The sequence below is a fragment of the Gymnodraco acuticeps genome, unplaced genomic scaffold (genome assembly GCF_902827175.1).
Source record: "Gymnodraco acuticeps unplaced genomic scaffold, fGymAcu1.1, whole genome shotgun sequence".
Taxonomy (NCBI): domain Eukaryota; kingdom Metazoa; phylum Chordata; class Actinopteri; order Perciformes; family Bathydraconidae; genus Gymnodraco; species Gymnodraco acuticeps.
In genome coordinates this window covers 135,303-160,379 of record NW_022990245.1, presented here as the reverse complement: position 1 = coordinate 160,379, position 25,077 = coordinate 135,303, and the positions used below count along the sequence as shown (strand labels likewise).

Sequence of the window (25,077 nt, the reverse complement as noted above, 5' to 3'; positions counted from 1 at the left end):
GTTGCAATAAAACACCTTTAAATAACCGATAACTAAATTTAAAAGCTGCTCTGTACATTGGAATAAGGTTAAATATAAGGCTTTTTGCTCCAGTCATGATGAACCCCTTTATTTTGACTGCGTGTTTATTCAGACGGGCGAGCAGTAAATGGTATTGAATCAAACTCACTAATACAATATTCACTCAAATAAAAACATATAATAAACAGCAACAACTGTAGACAGCAAGCATATGGCAGAAAAAGCAACAGTTTAGCACACAAACATCAAACAAAGTATTTGAGTTGTACAGGTTTGCAGATGAGAATCCTCACTAGTGTATCAGATACCCTGCAGGTCGTTCTGTGTGTTCGCCCCCTTTGCAGCTGTTACACTGAGTCAATGAACACAGATCAAACAGCTTGAGGCTGTCCTAACAGCAGTTGGTGTGGTGTGTTTGCAGTCCTCTGCTGTTCTTATGGGGGTTAGCCTTAAGCTGTGTAACCCTGTTCATAACAAGCGTTATTACTCCTTCACAAATCTTCATTGTACATCCTTCTCAAAACAAAAGCTTCATGTGGTACAGTTCATGTTTCTCAGTGATGATACGCTGCAGGGTTCCACGTCCGATACCAAGACCTGAGAGGATCACAAGATTGTAAAGTAAATGTTCCCAAGTGCAAATTTGAGATACTTGAACTCTAGTATCAAGTTTATGCTGCCTTATTTCTAATCCACTGCATTTTATCGCTTTCCTGTCAAGTGAAAACTCTGGATTTGTTGATTTTGAATGTTTCTGATTAAGGATGAAGTGCCCTTAATGATGAAGACTATTCCTACTTCTTATGTTAAATTAACATATTATAAAGCTTCTTGTATCAGCCTGAAAATGCATCTTCAAAAAATAAGTAAGACTTTGAATGCAGAATTGTAACTTGTAGTGGAGTATTCAGTAACCTACTTAACATTTGACTAGCAAAGGATCTTAAATTCATTCAGCAATTCATTTTAAGAAATAGTCAAATGCTTTTGCTTATTGGTTTTCTTGCTGCTATGAATCCACACTGTTGTATTTACCCTTTAATTTTTTATAGAGATTAAATGTACAATATATAACGTGTGAAAAAGTTATATTTAGAGATGCTGGTAGGTACATTTCATCAGCTTTGGCTAGCTGTTTCCACAAGTTGCAGTCTTTATGCTAAACTAAGCTAAGCTCCTTTTGGCGGTAGCTTCATAAATTAGCAGTTTAGCTTAGCGTAGCACAAACACAAACAACAAAAGCAACCTGCTTGGCTTATTCGGCCCCAATGCTTACAAAACCTGCCAACCAGCACATGTAAGTATTCTTTGCGGGACAGCTGAAAGTGTGTGTTCTTCTATATCGAAAGTATTTTAAAGAACATATATCATTGCAGCTCGTTCTCACCCTGGTGCGCTGTAGGACGGGTTAACCTGAGAGGTCAGAGAGACGGAGGCTGAGGAGGAGGACATGCCGTTGGGAGAAGCTTCACGGCTCCCACTGTTTGGAGAGGAATTTGATGAAACTGGAAGGAAAAGGTAAACACATTATTATAAAATGTAATCACACACATGCAGAAACCCACCAATATGTGTTGTTTTGCTATCTGTGCAAATGAGACCCTTGATAGGGAAAAAGAGATAACAAATGTTATTTCCAAGGTCAACAATTAACTTTCACACAGGGGAACACTGTGTAAGACCGTAACCCCCAGTGTCAGTAACAATATAGAGAAATATGATCAGGTTACAACACAACCCAGTCTCACGACATTTCATGTTATAGTAACGAAATTAATTTAATCTATTGATTCGTGTTCACCGACACGATTTTCTTATTTTTTTCGTGTCACAGAACGATTTGAAAAGCAATGTATTTCTATTGGTAGTGTGTTTCGTGCCTGCATCACGTCTTTTTTCCGGTCGGGTCTTGGAAGACGAGAAGCTGTGTGGTTCATAAAAACATTTTCTTACTCAATATCTTACCCTAACCCTAACCCTTTTATTTTAAATTGTATAATGTCGGAGTTTTTTTGCCGTCCACGAGGAAAATAAATGGCTCAGAGCCTCAGAATACTGAGATCTGTATTTGTTGTCATCTATTTTTCCTTCTAATTTGTTATTATTTGGTGCAGGTACGAAACATACTACCAATAGAAATACATTGCTTCTAAAATCGCTCTGTGTCAGAATACTGAAATCTGTATTTTTTTAAATCTGTTTTTCCTTCTAATCTGTAATTATTTACTTTGCTTTAAAAAAATGGCAAAATCGTGTTGGTGAACACGAATCAATAGATTAATTTTGTGACTATAACACGAAATGCCGTGAGACTGTGTTGCAGAATAGGAAGGAAAGGCAAGTTTATTTGTACCTTTCACCACAAAGCAATTCAAAGTGCTTTCTAAAAGGAGGCACATAAGAGGCTCTTTATCAATATTTGAATGTAAAACACTTGTACTTGCCTCCGCCTGAAGCCAGAGGACTGTATGGTCTGGATACTGCGGCCTGAAACAGTGAAAATGAAGATAAAGCCAACTTATTTTTATTTCTGTGCAATATATTTGCTTTTTTAAACCTATTCAACAGAATATACAAATCTATAATACCATAACCATTTAAAAGGAGCCATTCTGCATTATGAAGACATTCACTTTTGACACATGAAATACATTTAGCTCATAATGCATCCGTAGGCCTACTCAACATTTTAAAGCAGTATCCTATTCTACCCAGTAGTATATAAAGGTGCAACAATTGCCTCCATGTTGACAACAACACTAAAACATACTTACATTCAGGTGTTAGTGATCAAAGTAGAATACCATAACAATGTAAAATAATATTACACTGTCAAAAGGACCGTTCCACTTATGAATTCAGTGTGTTTTCCACCACATGGGAATACTATTTCCCATTTTTATATAAAAGAGATGGATGTTTTAGACGGCTAACCATTCTGGAGTTGTAGCTGTGATTCTTGACGGATAAACTCGTCACAGGGCAATAGATCCTCTTCTCCTTCTGACGCCGATTACAAAACCAAACTCGAACCACCTCCTTCTCCATGGACAGCTGCTCCGAGATCAGAGTTATCTCCTCTGAGTTTGGCTTAGGGTTCTGAAAATAAATAAAAAAGTTAATGATTCCCTCTTTGAGATTAAGCCTGTACATTTTTAAGGTAAACCATTCCTTGTCCTCTGCACAATGACAATACAGTTGAATCTAATCAAAGTCAACTTTATTGTCAATCTTTCAGTTTGTGTACAGACAGAGAGATCGAAATACCGTTTTCCACAATCCCCACAATACAAATATATATAAACATATATATATCCTACATATACACAATCAACAGACACATGTATACATATGCACACATTAAGATAAAAGCACAACATGTGTAATCTAATCGACAGAGCAGTTTAACTTTTATTTTCCTAAACAACAAACGATATAATTTAGAAAGCCCTCACTATTGAGACTTGTTAAACTCTGATTCAGTCGTGAACTTACGTCACGGAAACGTTTCTCCAGAGTCATCTTGATGTTTGTTTCAATGCTTGTCCTTTTTTTCCGTTTGCGTCCGTAGCCCTCGATCAGGGGCGGCAGAGAAGTGCTGCTCATCGAGTCAGAAGGGGAGTTCTCTGATGTGAAAAGATCAATATACAACATAGACATTCATCGTCAACTTTGAACAACAATGCATGTCACAGTTGTATTTGTGATGCAGAACTAGTTTTAAAGTATTAATGACATTTCTTAATAGGCTTTTCACTCTAAATTATAGGCCAAGTTGTTTTTCAGCATTACATTTTTCTTATATAGACAATTTCATTGAGTTGTACGTTTGCTATCCTTTTTTTCTAGCCCCTCCAGAATAATCACTGGTACATTAATAACAAATGGTGGTCAGTGTGTTGTACCTGCATCACTCAGCCATTTCTCCAGCAGAGGTTTGAGCTTGCACATGTTCTTGAAGCTGAGGTTGAGAGCCTCGAAGCGAGAGATTGTGGTCTGACTGAAATCATTCCCGTACAGTTTTCCCATTGCAAGGCCCACATCTCCCTGTGAAAACACACACAAATGAAGTACATTTATCAACACTTTTCTCAGTTTTGAAGGTCTTTGTTCACCATGGAGTTAGACAAGAACAATAATGTTGAAGTCTTTTTTTCAAGAGGTAACACGTGGTTTTTCCACTTGCAGTACTGACCTGTGTGAATCCCAGTTTGATGCGTCTTTGTTTGAATGCCTTAGCAAACAGCTCCAGCTCTTCCAGGTCGGAGGGTTCCTCCTGGGGGGGCACGGACATGTGTTTGGGCATCTGCAGGTGGGACATGTCCATGTGGTTCTCCATGGACGGCCCAGCCAGACCAGAGCGGCTCATTGCCTGGATCAGAGGGACATCACAGAAAAATGTGACACAAATTAGGGTTCAATCTCAATCTCAATCTTTATTTATTTATATAGCACATTTAAAACAACCTTCAGTTGACCAAAGTGCTGTACAGGCAGTAACTACAATATTAAATAACACAATGGGAGAATTAAAAACATAATAAAAAGCACAATAACTAGAAACATATACAAAATAAATAAATAAAAAACACATACAAATATAAAAATGTAATGTTCAACTAGTATTAAAAGCCAGTGCAAAGAGGTGAGTTTTTAGCTGAGATTTAAAAAGTTCAATAGACTCAGCAGTCCGGATATGTGCTGGGAGGCTGTTCCACAGTCTGGGAGCTGCAACACTGAAAGCCCTGTCACTGAGCTGCAACACTGAAGGCCCTGTCACTGAGCTGCAACACTGAAGGCCCTGTCACTGAGCTGCAACACTGAAGGCCCTGTCACCTCTGGTTTTTTTCCTGCTCCGAGGAACCACCAACATATTCTGCTGAGCTGAGCGCAATGCTCTAGCTGGAGCATGGCGGTGCAACAACTCAGACAGGTAATGTGGTGCCAGTCCATGCAATGATTTAAAAACAACAAGTAAGTACTTGAACTGGATCCTGTAACTGACAGGAAGTCAATGAAGGTCTGCCAAAACGGGTGTGATGTGGTCATAACGTCTCTTCCTAGTAAGAAGGCGTGCAGCCGCATTTTGGACCAGCTGCAGGCGACGGATCAAACACTTGTCAACACCAATATAGAGGGAGTTACAATAGTCTAAACGAGACGTTATAAATAAGTCGATTAGCTGTTCAAATTCCTTACTAGGAAGATAGGCTTTTACCTTCCCCAGAAGCCGCAGCTGGAAGAAGCTCGTCTTGACAACTGAGCTTATCTGTTTATCAAATTTAAAACAGTTGTCAAAGATGACTCCAAGATTTCTGACAGAGGGACGGCTGTAGGAGGCTAAGGGGCCGAGTACACTATTAAAGCCATCCAGGAGTTCAGACTGTCCAAATATGATAATCTCTGTCTTGTTTTCGTTAAGAGTCAAGAAGTTGATTTTTGGGTTGGGTTAACTGTCTTCATATCTGAAATACTTCACATGTACTTGGTCAGATGTTTGGATTGCTCTGCTGTTATCTTTCTTACTATTTATTGTACTTTAAACCTGAACTAACACATTCCGGCCACTAGATGGCAGCAGCAACTAGCTCAAAATATAACTGACAGCACATCCAGCAGTAACAGAGCTAGAGAGATCATTAGTGAGGCAGAGTTTGTGTCCATTTTATTCTTTCAGCTCTGTTTTTGGTCTCCACCAACTCCTGAGGTAAATATGTCTCTTTAGCTGCCAATGCTAGATTATGTTCAACATCTAGTCTCTGACTGTGTCTGATTTCTGCTGAGCAGTTATTGTACAGTAGGTTTTTAGGATTGTTTTTGCAGCTGCATCCATAGTGGATGAGAGTGAAGCAAAACAGTTGAGTTGTGTGATACTGGTGCTGAGTGTGCCGATAGGAAGTATTCAGGATGTACCTGTGGAGTCAGCGCCAGTCCAGGCTGATGCTGGAGGAGATTTGTTTGACTCAGCAGGTTCTGCTGCAGAAGTGCTGCGAAGAACAACAAGTTTTGATCAATTATTTGGTTTGTGAGTGCAATGCTCTTGGAAGCTGTTGATGTTTGTCAAGAAATAGATCCAATATCTTCCACCAAAAGCACACTGTGTTTCTTTTTACTTTGGACATAGGCAGACGTGTTGGGCGAATGGATATACTGTTGTCCGTCAATAGGGAATCCCCCTAAAATCACAAATCCTATTACTTTAGTAGCTGTAAAGCAGACTTTATAAAACATTTATGCACAGACCCTGCTTTCACCCCTGATCATATGCTAGGCGAACAATGTCCTTACTTCAGCTCTGTATTTAAAATCCAGACATATGATACCAGTTTTATGTAAACTCTTGGAAAGAAAGAAAATACATTTTGTAATAGTTTGCACTTATCCTAGAACACAGCTTATCTGCTAAAATGTCAATGTGTTATTTGTATACCTTGGTTATTATATAGGTGAAACAGACAGTGAGTGATACTAAGTAAGATGAGGGTAGCTGGTAGATTGTGTTCCCTTTGGACAGAATCTGGCTAGCTGATTTACACAGTTTCCAGTCTTAATGTAAGCATAAATGACCGGCTGCTGTCAGTAGATTTATATTGATATTTATCATACAAACATGAGAGTAGATCTTTTCAAAAAAGTCTCTGCAAGAAGTCTGATTAAGAACATTTCCCCAAATGTTAGTCCCTCAAATGGCATCTCTCAAATGATTTTTTAAACTATAATTGAGGCTTAAATCCCTTAAAACAACTTAAAAAGCTGCACCTTGGTGGCTGGTGGGGCTCTGGGAGAGCAGGAAGGGGGGGGGGGGAGGTCAGGTGAGACGGAGGCATCAGGACCAGCTGCTGCATGCTGTGGAGAGACGTGAGCTCCTGGAGGAGAGAGAAAAAACAAACAATAACAATATCAGTCCTGACTCACTGATGAATAAAGACTAACGGCTACATCCACAGTGTCTGTTTCATATGCATATGTTCAGTGTTGAGTTAGCAGTGACTGTTCTGCATTTAGGAACTTACAGCACTTTAACTCCACGGTTTTATTAATTCCTATACAGTGTATACAGGTTGTAATGTGTGGCTTCAATTTATTCAAACCTACATTTTGGATATTTGTGTGCATGTAGTAGCCAGACACGCTTTCCATAAAGTCCATAGCATATTTTAATGAGAAGCTATAATCTCTTGATATCCTCTCTAACAGCCATTTACCACCATAATCCCTTACAAAGCAAGTGTATCCTCATGGTTCGTTAACTAATCCCTTAGCTAATATAAAGCTTAATTAAACAAGCTTTCTACAACAAGAGCACTATGGAGGGAGGTGGGGGGAAGCTGGAATGAATGACTTGGCCTTGTGCACTGCCAAGAAATTATGAAATCATTTAACCCTCCTATTGTCTTCGTTCCCCCCCCCCCCCCCCCCCCCCCCCCCCCCTTACTTTGGTGTTCGTGGTCAAATTTGACCGGTCCTGTTTTAACTGCTATTACATTAACACAAAAACCATTCATCATCACCACATTTAATTGAACACCCTTTCAAACTGTAAATATTGTATCAGACTACTGGTATACATGAAAAACTGCAGTAAATATACAAAGAACAGACACTGAACATGTATTGCGTGTGCCAGGTGTGATCCATGTGGGGGGATGGGCACATAAGAGCGGGACATGGGTCAAATTGTTCTGTGTGGGTGTGTTTTATCTGATCTGGATGGTTACTAATTCCTAAGACCGGGAACACCATGGTGTTACAAAGTTGACTAAATCATCCAAAATGCAATGAAAGTGGTGATCAGCCATTTTATATGTTCAAATGTCTACTGTGAAGGATATCATGAAGCCTTAATGCAATCGAATGTAAAACAAAAAAGTTTTGATTGATGAAAGTAGTAAATCGGTCAGATTTGACCCGAAGACAACAGGAGGGTTAAAGGTATAATAACAATGAATTGATTTATTCAAATATGAACCCTCTCGGTGTGTTTAGTGTATATGCAGAGACCCTGCAGCCAATCAGAGCTTTGTTTGTCTACAGCAGTAAAGGACGTGATGCAAAAAAAATGGAGGCATAATGAGTACTTCTAATCTTGATACTTGCATGATAATAATATTGCTTTAAAAAAACAACAGACCCCAGGCAGCTGACCTCCAGCAGAGCTCTGCGGCAGGTGGCATGTCTTCAGTGCGGCGACTGAGTGAGGCGAGTCGATGATCTGCTCTGTTTTTATCTAAAACACCGAAAGCACAACCAAAACGGTATTAACTTTTATAAATAATAAGGCTGGAGAACATTGTCCGTAAATAATCTCTAAACTGTATTCACTCTGGTTTCTCGAGAGGAGCTTAAACCATTAACAGGATGGGAAACATTGTCTGTGTATATTCCCAGGGGCAAATGACTGCATGTTGACGTGTGTGTGTGAAGAGAAAAACACACTCCAGGACCAGTTTGGTCACTCAACATGATACAAAGAGTGATAGACGCTCTCTCTACCCTTGGGCAAGCCAGTATGCAAATAAACCTCCCCTCTCCCCCCCTCTCTTGCACCACCCACCCCCGAAAGCCATGCCACTTCCTGAAAACACGCACTGAAATAATTGTTCATACTCTCGCCAAAAACGGTGTTTGGATAAGTATCCAAACAGCTGCAAACTATTTGAGATGTTTCTAAAGAGCGGGTAGTTTGTCCCCAGGATGTTAGCTTGTTGCAGTCCGTTGCGTCTCGGGTACAATGGCTCTCAGCTATTTGTATTCCTTACTACAGGTACAAAAAGTCATGTTATTACCTTTTTAAATATGTTCTGAGGTTTGACAAAGAACATGAATACACTTCTTTCCTTCAAGGATTGTCTGTGTATCCAAAGGCTCAAATTCTCCTGTGTGCCATAGAGCTTTGTTTCTTTCCTGAAACATCAAACAATTCACTCAATCCCACTGAAACCTTTCTTCCATCCTGGTCTCTTACAACATTATAACATTTCCATACAATAAAACTTGATTGTGAATTACTCTCTGAGGAAATGGTCCCGTGGATTACGTTCGTTATTGACTTTTTTTGACAAATATCTTTTTACCGGTCCAGGTAAACACTCTCATCCATTTTTGTGGATGAGAAAAAATTCTATTTTTACTAATGGAAATGTACATGACATTACATTTCACTGGTTGGACACTTTTATCCAAAGCGACTAACATACTCAATACTGTGGGCAATCCCCACGTGAGCAATTTGGGGTTGAAGTGTCTCAGGGACACAACGACATGCTGACTGCAGTGGGGTTTGAACCTGTGACCATCTGACCCCAACACCTACACACACACACACACACACACACACACACACACACACACACACACACACACACACACACACACACACACACACACACACACACACACACACACACACACACACACACACACATACCATGTATACATCACTTCAGGGGACATTACATTGACTTACATGCATTTCCTGGAGACTTATCCCAACCTTAACCATAACCAACACATGCCTAACCCTAACCCTAACCCTAACCAAGTCTTCACCCTAAAATTAATGATACCTCTTATGGGGACCTCCAATTTGTCCCCATAAGGGAGGCGAGTCCACACACGTGACTGTGTAAACATATTTAGGTCCCCACAAGTATAGTAATGCTAGACCACACACACACACACACACACACACACACACACACACACACACACACACACACACACACACACACACGCACACGCACACGCACACGCACACACACACACACCTTTTACTGGCAGTTGGAGTTATCTAAGGAACAAAATGAAGTTACTTTAATGAAAGCGTGAAACCTTGAAACATTTCCACCCGCTGAGCTCCATGCAAACATGACTGTGTCTGAACAGGGGAAGGGTTTCGCATCATCCTCCAGGTGACAGACACCTCATTCATGAAATCCTAATTCATAGGAATTTGGTCACTTTATTTAAAACTTTACTCACGTGTCGATTGAAGCCGATTCCATTTTGCTCTAAATGTCAGAAAGGAGGGAAAGAGGTTCAGATTATAAAATGCTTATAAGGACTTCAAGATCATATTAAGTGTGTTTGTGTTCAATGTTTACGAGGGTAAATTAGACACGTTAGACATTCAGTGTCAACAGTTTGTTTTTTTGTATACACGGCTGCATTGACATTATTGCCAAATTGGATCAGTAAGCTTTCATCTAAATATATTTCAAATACAATTAAAGTCCAACAAAGTTTTTCCTGAAAAAGTTAAGTTAACTTTTTGGCTTTTTTGTCGTTGTTTAATTTGATCTATATTTGAACCCAAGAGATATCATGTTACATCCAACACATCTAGTTTCTAACATGATTCAGAGTTATAGTATTACAAATAAGATATACAATTCGAATTTGATTAAATTGTCAAAACCATAAATCACAACACCTTGATACAACAATAACAACTGAATAAAAACACATATTAAAAATGGAATAATAAGAAAATACCAACAAAAACAAAACAAAACAAAACCGTGACTACAAGTAAAGAATAGGAACATACTGTGATATAAAACATTCATATATGCAAGTATAGTGTGGTAAGCTGTCTCTCTTATCAGAGTTTTGAATATTGCCACAAGTATTAATAGAGAATTGATTAAAAACAACAAAGTAAGTTCAGTTTCATCTCTATCTTGGTTTATTGTGTGTTATATATACTATACTTAAAATATGAGCATAGGTATGCAACCATAACTTATAAAGCATAATAAAATACATAATTGAAAGTGAGGTAATATCCCAATTTCATTACACGCAGAGCCTGGTAAGTAATGTATTAGGTGTTTCATATACACACGTGAAGGTTTGTAAAAAGGAAAGTACATATTCTGTAACTATGCAGCATATTAACTGCAGTTGCTGCGGACTTTTTACGTAAATAAAAAATGGTTAAAAGTCTTTGTGTGCAGCAGCAGCAGTGCAGAGTCCGACAGAGGAGGGGAGTTTAAAGGTGTGCTGGTTAAACTTGCATCATTTGAATGTCAAATTGGGCCATATGGACTCTGTGTGTGTGTGTGTGTGTGTGTGTGTGTGTGTGTGTGTGTGTGTGTGTGTGTGTGTGTGTGTGTGTGTGTGTGTGTGTGACAGAGGCTGCTCATGAGACACACAATGCAAATACACCTATAAACTCTCCCCCCTCCCCACTCTGTCACTGCCCCCCCACTTCACAGCCAAACTTCCAGTATGGAAATTACCAAGACATGCAAATCAGCTGCGAGCGCAGGAAGCCTGTGTGTGTGTGTGTGTGTGTGTGTGTGTGTGTGTGTGTGTGTGTGAGAGAGGCCTGCACACACACTCTGGAAATGGTGGGACACAAAAAAAATCTCCTTTTCAACAGTTGCTTTGTCCTTCACTCTGTCTGTCAGGCATTCATTATATGGTAAAATCAGAGGTGGGAAGTAACTAAGTAGATTTACTCAAGTACTGTGCTGAAGTACAACTTTGAGATACTTGATACTTGTTTATTTCCATGTTAGGCTACTTTATACGTCTACTCCACTACCATTCAGAGGTAAATGGTGTACTTTTACTCCTCTACATGTATTTAATACCTTCTGTTTTTACATGACATGTCACTTGTTAGACGCTTTTATCCAAAGCGACTAACATACTCAATACTGAGGACAATCCCCACAGGAGCAATTTGGAGTGAAGTGTCTCAGGGACACAACGACATGCTGACTGCAGTGGGGTTTGAACCTGTGACCCCCTGATCCGTTACTTTACAGATCTGGATGAATGATGTGAAATCTAATCAAGTGTTAAATCAGACTTTAGTTCCACCTGGAGTAAATCCACAAGCTACCCTGCAGTATACAATGACCTTCAAACTAGCTGCACCTTTACCAGCTTTGAGAACACTTTCATGATCAATCATTATAAAACATATCATATATATTATTCTGAAATGGACCAATCTGCACAATGACTACTTTTACTGTCGCTACTTTCACTATATTTTGATGATAATACTTTTGTACTTTTACTTGAGTAACATTTAGAATACAGGACTTTTACTGTAACAGAATATTCCTACTCTGGTACTTCTACTTTTACTCAAGTACTAGATCTGAGTACTTCTCCTACCTCTGGTAGTAGTGGGCATGTTGCAAGTAAATATATCCTTTTGGACAATCCATAATAGTCATAGATAGATAGACATGTCAGCAGCTCCTTGTTTTCCATTGTGCATTGCATTATGGGACATTACTTAACTGAATAATCCAGCTGATGTTATACATTATGATTTTGATTTTGATTATGAAGACAGTTGAATTTTGGCCTCATTTGGGAAAAAATCCCAGGATAGTTTTTCACCATATTGAAAATCAAGTGGTACCCTAGATTTGTTTTTGTAAACCTGCGGGCGTGTAAAGACCTTTGAGATGACATCCTGAGATTTGAGGCTCTAGCTAAAAAACATATTGCGAAAGCATTGCAGAGACAGAGGGGAAAAGTTGCTAACAGTTTATTCCGCTGCTTCATCAGTAGCTGGTAGCTCCCGGCTAGCATAAGGCTAAACTATTAGCAACATTATCTCTCAATCTCTGAAAGGCTTTGATTATATCGTCATACTGTCTTTTTTGGAAAGATCCGTCTTCCTCTCTTATCTCTGCGGTGTGAGTCGCCAATGCTAGAAAGCAACTTCTTCTACGGGTCACTGTTTTATTAGGATGTATACGTTGTAAAGCACATGTGTCAAACTCAAGGCCCGGGGGCCAAATCAGGCCCTCGTGGATTTAATTTCGGCCCACAGGATAATTTCTAATTACTATCTGGCCTGCCGGTATATTGTACGCACACCTTCACTCCATCCTGAGGGTCTCCTCAGCTCAGAGCCTGAGCCCAAACATTGATGAACTTGCACCCAAGATGAGATGCCAAGTATCTGAACTAGCATCACAGAGCAGCAACCTGAGTTTAATGGATGTTTCCTTCTGCACTTTCTCTCTCACGATAACAGGGCATGTTTGGTTTGTTCTTTGAGGGGAATAGTTTTGTTGAAGCTGTTGTTGGCCTGTGGAAAAATGTACTCATAAGAAATGACTCTGGAAAATCTGCAGATAGAGCCATAAGAAATGAATGCAACTGATTATTTAATGTTTAATGTTGTTTTTATAGGCAACAATTTAAGCTTTGTGAGTTCTAGGTTTAATATGTGCAATAAGTTCATTTCAATAAGTTCTGCAATAAACATTGAACCAGTCCGGCCCTCCACTAGTACCCATTTTAAAATGTTGGCCCACTGTGTATTTGAGTTTGAGACCCCTGTTGTAAAGGAACGGGATATCATGCTATAGTATGCTAAATGCCTAAACCAGCTTAAATTTGTTCTATTTTCCAGTCTGAACAAACGACATACTAATAGAGTATCAGCTCAGCCTGTGTTAACTTCATGCACTTTTAGTTCAAAATGTTCAGTATGTATGTGATGATCTTTCTAACTCACAACTCACTTGTATTCAATGCGTGCAGGTTTTCCAAACAGAAACTAGTGCTGTTATCTTCCTTCCTATCTGACTGCTCACTGTGATCCTAACATGCTCTATCAGTGCAGAAAGCTACACAAAAATGCAAATGGTTAAATGTGAACTCAGACACAGGTTGGCCAGCACATGAATGTTTATTGTCACACACCTGACAGATTAAAAATCCTACCGAATACCATTTAAATAATGGTAAAATATGAATTATAATGTTTTAAAAAATGCTCATTTGCATTTTATGAGAAACTTCTAAAAGTGTTCAACGTGAGAGTGAACATTTTTAATAAACAAAGTTGCCAAAAATACAGAAGCTATTTGCAAAAATGTTTACCCAGCTTTATTTTCTATGATATTGTGTCTTGAACAACATCATTAGACTTTCCTGTGCTAATGTAAGGTCACCCACACGATACAGGGAAGATCATGGGCGTGGTCAGTTTAACTTTAATTATGTTTCCCTACACTTAAACTTACACAAGACTGAAAACTCCTCTCCATTGTCAAACATTTCCTACCATCAACCCGACAACCAATAATAATTATAAACGATTAGATTCAACTATTAGATGTATACCTAAATGTACAACTCTGAGAGACTGGATTGGACAAAGTGATCGGACTCACTACACAGACGCTCAGCTGTTAATATGAGAACCAGGATTACAACGTTTCTCTCCTGCTTCACTTCACGAGTCAAAGGGTCAGTGTACCCAAATGATAAAAACTCTCTAGCTTACCCGTGGTGCTTTCTCAGCACACAGATAGTTTTGGTTCTATCTGGTAAGGTTTGTCTCTGAGAGTCTTTTTAGGTACAGTAGAGGTGAGGAGAATTTAGTCTCTGTTGCTCCCACGATGACATAGTAAAACAATCAACACCATGTATCAATGTGTTTTTACAAATAAGTGTCCAAGTCATAGTGACATGGTTTTTTCTTTTGAGGAAGGAGTCTCTTAATACTAAAATCATTTTGCTTTAAATGTCATTTTTTTCAATGCTCTGCCTCTGAGCACCATACTTCTCCCTCACTTTGTATTAGCGTGAAGGTCAACATACTTAAAAACATTGACAAGTAAAACCAAAACTATCTGCATGCAGAGATGCTACGAAGAGCATGTGAGAGAAAACGTGTTTAATTTGTAATCTGGATGAACTAACATTTAATGCGCTCATGGCTCCTAACAAGTGACAGATGATGAGAGCGGCAGGAACATTTCTTCAGCTTTAAACTGACAAGGGATTACTATATTTTGACAAAAACACAGCCAGTACTTCCATTAAATTGAGATGTTAACTTCTCTCACAGGCGATTGTCTAAATAATAGTTCCACTTTTTCTGGTTCCTTGTTTTGGCGCCGCTCGTTCTCGGCCCTCGGCAGCCAGCGCTTCTCAGCAAACAGCCTCAGGGCCGTACTGGTAAAGCTACCAACTGCCACAATATCACACACGCACACCCACACACACACACACACCCACACACACACACACACACACACACACACACACACACACACACACACACACACACACACACACACACACACACACACACACACACACACACACACACACACACACACACACACACACACACACACACACACACACACACACCCCTCCCTACAACAGGTCAAAATGCAACCTCTAGTAACTGAGTGCATTTACTCAAGTACTGAGAATGTTGAGATACTTGTACTTTACTTGAGTATTTCCATTTGATGTTACTTTGTACTTCTACTCCTCTACATGTATTTAATACCTTTAGTTACTTTACAGATGTGGATGAATGATGTGAAATCTAATCAAGTGTTGAATCAGACTTTAGTTCCACCTGGAGTAAATCCACAAGCTACCCTGCAGTATACAAAGTCATTCAAACTAGCTGCACCTTTACCAGCTTTGAGAACACTTTAATGATCAATCATTATAAAACATATCATATATATTATTCTGAAATGGACCAATCTGCACAACGACTACTTTTACTGTCGCTACTGTCACTATATTTTGATGATAATACTTTTCTACTTTTACTTGAGTAACATTTTGAATGCAGGACTTTTACTGAAACAGAGTATTCCTACACTCTGGTACTTCTACTTTTACTGAGTACCCACCTCTGCTCTATTCAGACCACCTCAGGCATCATATGGACCAGTATGAAGAACATCGTTGTATGTAATATAGTATATAAAACAACAGCCCCAAAGACCATTGCACAGTGATAAAACATGTGAATGAAAAAGTAAAATGTTGCCAATAAAAGGTAGAATTCAAAATGTTTTTAAAGCAAACTAGAGACTTCTTAATAACTATAACAATTGAGCGACAGAACATGAATTGCCAACTATTTTTACGAGACGTTTCAGTCATTTTTAAAGTAGGAATAGTGAAACAATTCTCAAATGACAGCATTTAAATGTTTTGGGGTATTTCAACTCTAAATAATCATCTATGAGTGAAATGAGTTTTAGTGACAGATAATCCAGACGATAACACAAGTAAGCTTTCTGAAATATACTTTTTACGTTGAATGTGTCAAACTTACAACAAACAAAGTATTTCGGTGGAAGTTAATTGAATAGACCGCTCTCTGACTCTGAGTCATTTCTGGTGAACTGTGTGTGTTTGTTATGAGATGATTTAGTGCAAGATAAAGGTGAAACATCCTTACCTGCCTGTTGGGCTGGAGCCTCCGACTGCTCCACCGTGTCTGCGCTCATCTTAATATCTAGAAGGATAAATCCGGCTGATTTTACTACAGGATTGCACCTTCACCAGGACACTGAATCAAGCACTCACACTCACATTACCCTGACTTTATTCTAATGCCTCCCCTCCCATCCACCCCGCCACAAACGTACTGTACACTTTTAATATTCATAATTGAAGCAAATATTCCCATCTTAGCCACACAGCAAACACACAGTGTAAGAACTCATGAAACAATGAAGATGTAAGAAAAGTAATTGATGAGTAAGAAGACAATACCTCACCTCACACAGATTAAAACAGTTACTGTCGCTCCAGCTGCCGTCTGTTCTCTCTGATTATTTAAAGCAAAACAAATGTTGGTTTAAAAGTTTTTGGGAATCCACAGCTGCTCATCAGCATTTTCCTAAGTGGAGTAACGCTCACCTCTGCAGCACAACCCCCTGCTGCCTGATAGGCTCCTTTGCATATTTGCCTCAGTGCGTCCTATCCAGCTTCAGACTGTTTGCATAAAACAACAATGGGGTTACTGCAAATGACAGTGCGTGTGTGTGGGTGTGTGTGTGTGTCCTCATCAGAGTGCTTTGGATAACAAGAGTATTATTACTTCCAGAGATATTTGAGTCATTGTTATTGACGGGAAAATGTAGGTAAAAATAATTAAATCTTAAGCTTAAATTAAATAAATATGTACTTTTATTTACTTCGTCAACATTTTGGCTACCTGTGCTTTGAATACATAGGCCTACTCTCTACCTTGCATTTTTGATCTTACCCTAAAAAGCTAAATTTACTGTCTGATGTCTTTACGTTTGCTCACACAACTCTTGAATTTTAAATTTTATTTTATTTAACCTTTATTTAACCAGATAAAAAGCATTGAGATCAAATCTCATTTACAATGCTGACCTGGCCAAGAAGGCAGCAACGTTACATTCTGACACATAACACAGACATATCAAATACAGAGAACACAACTGAGTAAACAAAAGACGAAAAGCAGTCACTACATTGTGCACATTAGAACAGTAAGAAAGGTACACTACTTATTACTGCAAGAGCAGCTGGTGGTAAGGACCTCAGACAACTTCAATTTAAAACAGGCTACAGGGACAAGAGCCATCAGTTTGAGGCGTGATTGAAGGTCATTCCAAGACCAAGGACCATAATAAAAAATACTCCTTTTTCCCACCTCAGTCCGCACAGCAGGAACCTGGAACCGTATCCAGGCACTGGATCTGAGGATGTAAGAGTCACAAACTGGGGCAAATCTGGCACATATATACAGTGGAAGCTTACCTAAAATTGCTTTATACATTAATAAATTAATAAAAACCAATGCTGCATCCTACACATAGTAAGTGAGGACCATCCAGTTAGGCTATACAGTTTGCAATGATGAGTAGGTTGATGAGTAGGTTGCATTTGATATATATCGCAGTGCAGCATGGTAGAGTGGGCCAAGTTTGGCCAAAACAGTGGGACAGGCAAATCTATAGATTGTATCACCGTAGTCCAGCTGGGACAGGAATAAGCCAGAGACCAACCTTTTACGGGAAGAAGTTGAAAAACAACGTTTAAGTCTGTAAAGGAAGCCAGTTCTTAGTTAGAACTTCAATGTGGTGGAAAAGAAGGCAAGATATAATTATTTTATTATAATTCATTCAGATTTAACCAGCTTTGTTGTTTCTGTCAGTAATTTCTGAGTGTTGTTACACTCATTGATGGACTGAAGATAATGTGAAATATTCTTTAGCTGTTTTATTGATTTGTGGACTGTGTGTTTTGACATTGTATAATTTGTTTTTATTCTGACTTGTATGCATTAAGGAATGATGTCTTGTAAAACCCATGCTGGATATAGTTACATACATTACACAACAATGGAAACTTTCTACCTTCAATCTGGGTCATAATAATGAGTAATAATCGTGCTATTTCCAAAATATTTTATTACCAAACTTTGATACCAGTGGTGGAATGTAATAATGAGCTCCTTCAAGTCATGAACAATACTATGCAATGGACATTTTGGTATGAAATGACGACATTAATGTATTATAATTAATTATTTACTCTTGTTTTTCCTGGCCTCAATACTTTTACAAGAGAAATTGTTCAACTAAAAAACATAAAAACTAAATATCCTCTGTAGTTCTGAAGCCTGTCCAGCAGGTGGCGACAATATCCCTCAAGCAGTCTGACAAACAAGAACCAAATAAAATCCAGCGAAGAAGAAGTAGGAGCTCGTTGATTGGTTATTGCTAGGGGACAGCTTAACAGCAAGCGCGACCGCTACATCTTCAATTTACAGCCCAAAAAAAGGCTTTTTCAACGTTACTTCTACCTTTACACGGCCGCAGCTAGACATATTTACATGTTTTGTGGCAGCTAATCCAGCGGACACAACGCCAACTGTGTGCTAGGATAGATAATGTAGTTCAACTGTTCGTTTCTCAGGTGGGACAGACGAGTCTGGGAAGGTAAGTGAGCCACCTTGCTAATGGCTACAAGCTAGCTAGCATCACATTAATTATTACTATTTTTAGTTTTCTCATTATTCACGTCAACCCCGCTAGTTTATGTTAATAGGAGCAAAGAAAGCTAATGTCTTCACTGCTTCCGGGAAGATAAGCTAGCTGTCAGTGTGTCTGCTGATGCTAGGCCTTTTCTGTTGGATGTCAGTTGGGCTCAAGCTAACGGTTCTGATATGTTTTGTGAATTTGTAACTTTAATAAAGAAAATTACATTTGCATCTATTTAAGGTCGGAGCAAATACTTTTATATGCACTACCGAGAAAACATTTGGAATCACCTGCAATATTTATGTGTTTCTTCTTTTATTCAATATTGTCTAACAGATCAAAACTGTAGATTTCAGATAGTAGATACATTATTTACAAGTTGAATACTTTATGCCCAAACTAAAGACTTAAATGATTCAGACTTGTATTTGTATTCCAGGCCTATATTGCAGTCTGTATGTAGCAGTTCAGCAGAACATACTAACATTTAAAATGTACATTTAAGTGTAAACCCTAAAATGTTTAAACCACAATTGAAGGCAAGGCAAGTTTATTTATATAGCACATTTCAACTCAAGGCAATTCAAAGTGCTTTACAAAAATGAAAGACATTAAGAAACATATTATGAAATGGCATTTAAAAACGATAGATACATGAATTACAGTTGCAGTGCAGTGTGAGATACACACATCTGAACGAACCCCCCTTTGGAAAATTATAATCTGACCCCATGGTACCTTTTTTAGTTTTCGCCTAAACTATTCCTCTTTTCTTTAAATGCACATTAGTTAAGTTTACGTTGTCTTTTCTAGGACTTGGCTTATTTTAACAATGTTTTTTTATTTTTAGACCAGCTGCTCACTCATTGATTCGTTGTATCAAGAACTTCAAAGTGGCCAAAATGGACGAACAAAGTGTTGAGGTTTGTACACACACACACACACACGCACACGCGCACACACACACACACACACCACACACACCACACACACACACACACACACGCACACGCACACGCACACGCACACACACACAATCCTTAACTAACATTAATATTTAGCCTGATAGAGTACTTTATCAGGAAGAGAGAAGTCAAAGGTCAAACATTGTTTTGGAAAACAAAGTGTTGCCATTTTATGCAAATGTGATCAAATGTGTTGGCCCCATCTGCTCTGACCTCTTTTGATCACAACAAATGACTAAGATAGCTTGTGCTGCCATCGCAGATAAAGAGTGTTGTATATACAGTAATATAGTGTCATTATTTTGAGATTAACCCAAAAACAATTAACATTAAGATTCAACCACCAGGTTTGGTAGAAAACCTTTATCTACTGTAAGCAATGCTTATATTGTATCCTGTTGGTCTTTTCCAAAAGTAATTTCTACCGGTTATTACATTTGCGAATGGCTAGAAACCCCCTACAATAACAGATCAAATAAGTTCAATAATCGAGTATACATTATTTTTGTGTTATTATTGTAAGCATTATCTAATAATTGAAATCTTACAGCAAAGAGAAAGAGTTTAAACACAACGGCATCGTACCAAAGTTCAGGGTATGTAAGATAGCAGTATGGATGCTAAAGATTACAAATAATTCAATGCAGTTTTGAGTTTAGACATTCGTTAATCTAGACACGACTTGATTTGGAAAAGAGTCATGCGCATTCAAGATGTCATCCAAAACTATTTTATAAATCTGTTTTACTCCCAATTTATAAAATACAAATGTATAATCCAACATAATTCATAAAATGTGCTTTTACTAACCTTGTGTTTGATCTATGACATTCAGTTTCTGTTTGCACTGTATTTGAGTGATGTTGATTTAACCCCGTGGTGATTTCTGTGCTGTATTTTAGTCCTCTCTCTCCTGTCCCGTGCAGAGCATCGCGGAGGTGTTTCGCTGCTTCATCTGCATGGAGAAGCTGAGGGACGCTCGCCTCTGTCCACACTGCTCCAAGCTGTGCTGCTTCAGCTGCATTCGAGTGAGTCTGTTCCCACCAGGCAGGGAGAAGCAATCTCCCTCGCTGCCTAGCTTTGTATTCTGCTAGTAATAGTAATGAACTGAATCTACAAATAAAGACTGGTTAGTTATCCACATGTGCTGATGCCTGCATTTCTTAGAATAAGATAAGATATGAGCTTCATTTTGGGTGTTAAAGAAAAGGTATGCAGTGTGTGAAAGAACAAAATACTTAGTTTTGCAATTCCAGAAAATTGCTGGTGTCACGAGATCATTAGACCTTATTGCCTAATTAATGACATCTTTACTGAAACTTAATACATTTTCTCTTTTTATGTGGAATATTTGAAGTGGTTGATAAATATACATTTGATGTAGAAAGTATTTATTGCCGGATAAGCAAATAAACACTACACACATGTTCATAGTATGCTATTGATCCATGTTTGGATAACAATGAAGCACTTTGGCGTCAGAGGAATAAGATGTATTATATATAGGGGTGCACCGAATGGGAAATTCTTGGCCGAAACCGACACCGAAAATAGGAAACAGTTGGCCGAAAACCGAAAACCGAATGCCGAAAGGCCGAAAATGATTAATAGAAATATATATATAAATATATATATATAATGTATACATTTTTTACCAATGTTGTTCAGCTACCTGATTATGGAAATAGACATGATTATGGCAAAACTTAACTTAAATAATAATCACTATTATGGGTCCATAAAACATTTATTCAGCACTTTTGAATGCATACAGTACATTTATATATGTCATGTATTATTGCTAAAAAACATTATATCGCAGTCTTAGTGTCGCCAACTCGTTTCTAATATGCAAAGACAACAAATGCGTCTATGATGTATTTTCGATCAGACGAGATCTCTCTCCCCGTCTGTGTGCGAGGGGGCGGGGCAGTTTACACACACGCAGCTGCTACATGCAGCGGAGCACACTGCGGAGATGGCGGAGAGAACGCGCTCCGAGGTGTGGTTAAACTTTACCCGTCTCGATGTGGAGAATACTTGTTACCATAAGTGCAATAAGAGTTTAGCATGTAAGCACGAGCAATTTGTCTAAACATTTAGCAAAAGTGCACCGCATGCAGACGGAGGAATGTACCGGGTTCGACCGTCTTTCTAGCAGCTCTGTAGCCCCATCACGAGTAACGTTTCCACGTCAGGTGTTATGTATGCTAGCAGCAACACACGGAGTTAACTACATGATACAAACATGGGTTAATGATTAGAGGTAACTGAGTTATTTAGTTTGTTAACATTTCAGCTATTCTGTTTACAGTCTGTCATCAGATTATTTAATACGATTTGTTAAAGGCTCAGGGAAATCTCGATGACAAAGGTCAATGTTCCCCCCCCCCCCCCCTGTGAGCCAGCCGCGAGCATGGTCGCCGCGTCTTTATTACGTCATCACAACAACACGTTAGGTTACCAACGTAAGCCTGTTCTGACATTCGGTGATATTTTTTCGGTGCTAAAACCCTTTCGGCTAAAAGCCGAAAGGGCCTTTTTAACCATTTTCGGCCGATAATATTCGGTGGCCGAATATTCGGTGCATCCCTAATTATATACTTTGGTCTTTTCACAGGATTTACTAATAATATAATATGGAGTTTAGGCGGCTGTATCCTGAGGAGAACCATGTGTGTTTGAGAATCCTGTTTGTGTTTAGATTAAATGATGATTTAACTGTAATCTCTTGTTTGACAGCGGTGGCTGACGGAGCAGAGAGCCCAGTGTCCACACTGTCGGTAAGAGCATGCTAACACACAACCTTCACTACTGTACGTCAGTGTTTAGAGTGTGTGTAACTTCACACCCAATTCATCAGAAAAAAGGGCATCACATCCAGTTGCATCTTCAAGATCCAATACTTACTTGCCATTTCAATGAATTTGATTTGACGAGTATTTCTAAAACACACCTTGAATGACTGTAGTGAAGGAAAGGGCGTTTGTGGTAAGGTATTAAAATGTGTGTGTGTGTTCATGTGCAGGGCTCCGCTCCAGCTGAGGGAGCTGGTGAACTGTCGCTGGGCAGAGGAGGTGACCCAGCAGCTGGACACCCTGCAGCTGTGCAGCCTCACCAAGCACGAGGACAACGACAAGGACAAGTGAGCACCTCCTGCTACCCCTCACCCCCGTCTCCTTCCCCACCCCTATGGCACTCGGTTTAAGCATTTCAAAATGTATTTAGATGATTTTTAATTGTAACGCTACCATTTATGACACTCGTCCTGTGATTTCTTACCAAAAACTGTTGATAATTTATTTTAAAGATTAGTTTATATACATTTTCAACAGGAATTGGGAGCAAATTGTGGCAAAAATTCTCCGGAAATACCCAAATTCCTAATTCCTGATATTGAACCGTGCAGTTCACACTTCTAGATGTTATCCATCCCTCCTTTAGCATATTCATCATCTCCATCTCCTGCATTTGATAAAGCTTGATATGTTTGTAGAAACAGGCCAAATCTTTTAGCGTTGACGTTGAAGTTTCTGTGTGACAAGCAAGTGTCATTGGATGATTCCTTTGCAGATGTGATAACCACCATGAGAAGCTGAGTGTTTTCTGTTGGACCTGTAAGAAATGCATCTGTCACCAGTGTGCTCTGTGGGGAGGCATGGTAACGTTTCACATCTTTTTATTTGAAGATTACAGCTTGCATGCCAAATTACAATACTGCCAATTTAATAGAAATCAGACTGCAACTAATTTCTATTTATTTTATCTGATGAATATGCGGAATATATGTGACCCGCTCTATCGAAATCAGTCGGAAGTCACAACGACTCGTTTCAAAATAAACGTGGATTTGAGTAAAAAAATAGTTTTTCGGTGTTTGGTTTGATTTTAAATAAACAAAGTCTTGGCTTTCAGAATATTAAACTTTTATTTCCAAAATCACTCGATGAATACATGTTTGAAGCTTGTAAAGGGAAGAAGACGGCTCTCACTCGCACTCTGCTCTTCCGCAGCGCCGCCCCCCTCCCTCCGGCTGACATTATGAATGTAAGGCGTATAGTAATCACAGATAACACGGCAGGGTCCGTTACAGTTTGTTTTCATCTGATTTCAAATAAACAAAGTCTTGGCTTTCAGAATATTAAACTTGTTTCGGCAAATTCAGATGATAAATACAACTTTGAAGCTTCGGCATAATTACAAGTGGAGAACGGAGTAACTTGACGTCACAGCAGGCATAACAACAGCCGGTGTTTCTCGTGAGGGTTTTCCCCGGGAAACAAACACAATACATACAAACGCAAAATTGCACAAACACACACACGTATACACACACACACACACACACACACACACACACACACACACACACACACACACACACACACACACACACACACACACACACACACACTCACGAGCTTCCCGCAGACCAGTAATCCAAGCGAAAATATCTTCCCTCCGTAGTATTTTGATCCTTTGCTAGCCGCTGATAACCAATCAGATCGATGGATTCCAGAGAAGAGGAAACTTTAAAGGCCTTTCTCTCAAAGTGATGACTCGTGACAGTCATTATATAATGTGACATATTTTGCTTAATATTTGGAATCTCCTCTTTCCAACAGTGTATTCGAACTCAAAATGTGTCTTCGGGTCAATGCGACTGATTTCGATGGAGCAGGTCAAATTGTTTCAATAATCAAAATGTCAGAATGAAGTAAGAACCTCCTTATGCCTCAGGAGATATCATTACATGAGTTGATTAGTTGATCTTAGTTACACTTCACAAGTAGAACTACAGACAGATGTGTGTTTTGGTTGTGTCCAGCATGGCGGCCACACCTTCAAGCCTTTGGTGGAGATCTACGAGCAGCATGTGACCAAAGTGAAGGACGAGGTCGCCAAACTCCGCCGCCGCCTCATGGAGCTCATCAGTCTGGTGCAGGAAGTGGTGAGTTCTGCTTTAATAAAAGAAATGTTAAAGAACAGTGGCCATGACATTCACTCTTCTCTGAGGGAAAGTTCTTCAGATTGGGTGCACCATGAGCTTTCCTGTAGCGCCATATTCTAGACAAGTTGTCATCTGCTAACACAATGAGCCTCAATAGGGAAGGGGAACAAATGTAAAGCAACCAAGCTTCCGATTATAGGACTGACAGTGAAACCATACCTCCTGCTAAACTGACGAACAATGCTGAGAAAGATCAGCCCATAAAAGAAAAGGTATGGTTTAAACTGTATTACTGTATCATATTCCAAATACTGTTGGATTAAGGTATCATCATTTAGGTGAGGTGTCTTCCTGGTCTGGATCACAATCG

The 25,077-nt window shown here is 39.1% G+C and overlaps 2 protein-coding genes across 5 annotated transcripts in view; one reads left to right on the top strand and one right to left on the bottom strand.

The window, feature by feature from the left end:
• Window positions 1–88: 88 nt before the first annotated feature.
• Window positions 89–20,847, bottom strand: pou2f3 (POU class 2 homeobox 3). The gene is given in 17 exon segments (XM_034220473.1): window positions 89–618; window positions 1,409–1,526; window positions 2,466–2,508; window positions 2,956–3,120; window positions 3,517–3,647; window positions 3,927–4,068; window positions 4,217–4,393; window positions 5,935–6,008; window positions 6,781–6,823; window positions 6,825–6,887; window positions 8,153–8,248; window positions 10,003–10,031; window positions 16,229–16,285; window positions 16,551–16,600; window positions 16,693–16,767; window positions 17,459–17,504; window positions 20,567–20,847. Coding segments are annotated over 13 exon segments (1,173 nt in total). The 5' UTR covers window positions 16,278–16,285; window positions 16,551–16,600; window positions 16,693–16,767; window positions 17,459–17,504; window positions 20,567–20,847; the 3' UTR covers window positions 89–575.
• trim37 (tripartite motif containing 37) overlaps window positions 18,482–25,077 on the top strand; it is a 32,022-nt gene continuing 25,426 nt past the window's right edge. For 2 of the 4 annotated variants that reach the window (XM_034220465.1, XM_034220462.1), the window contains exons 1-7: window positions 18,482–18,749; window positions 19,642–19,714; window positions 20,683–20,784; window positions 22,499–22,539; window positions 22,785–22,901; window positions 23,330–23,417; window positions 24,585–24,707. In XM_034220465.1, coding sequence (XP_034076356.1) covers window positions 19,694–19,714; window positions 20,683–20,784; window positions 22,499–22,539; window positions 22,785–22,901; window positions 23,330–23,417; window positions 24,585–24,707 — 492 coding nt within the window. In that variant the 5' untranslated portion in view covers window positions 18,482–18,749; window positions 19,642–19,693. Of the gene's footprint in view, window positions 18,750–19,641; window positions 19,715–20,658; window positions 20,785–22,498; window positions 22,540–22,784; window positions 22,902–23,329; window positions 23,418–24,584; window positions 24,708–25,077 lie in introns of all 4 variants that reach the window. The other 2 variants (XM_034220464.1, XM_034220461.1) reach the window with 1 other exon arrangement.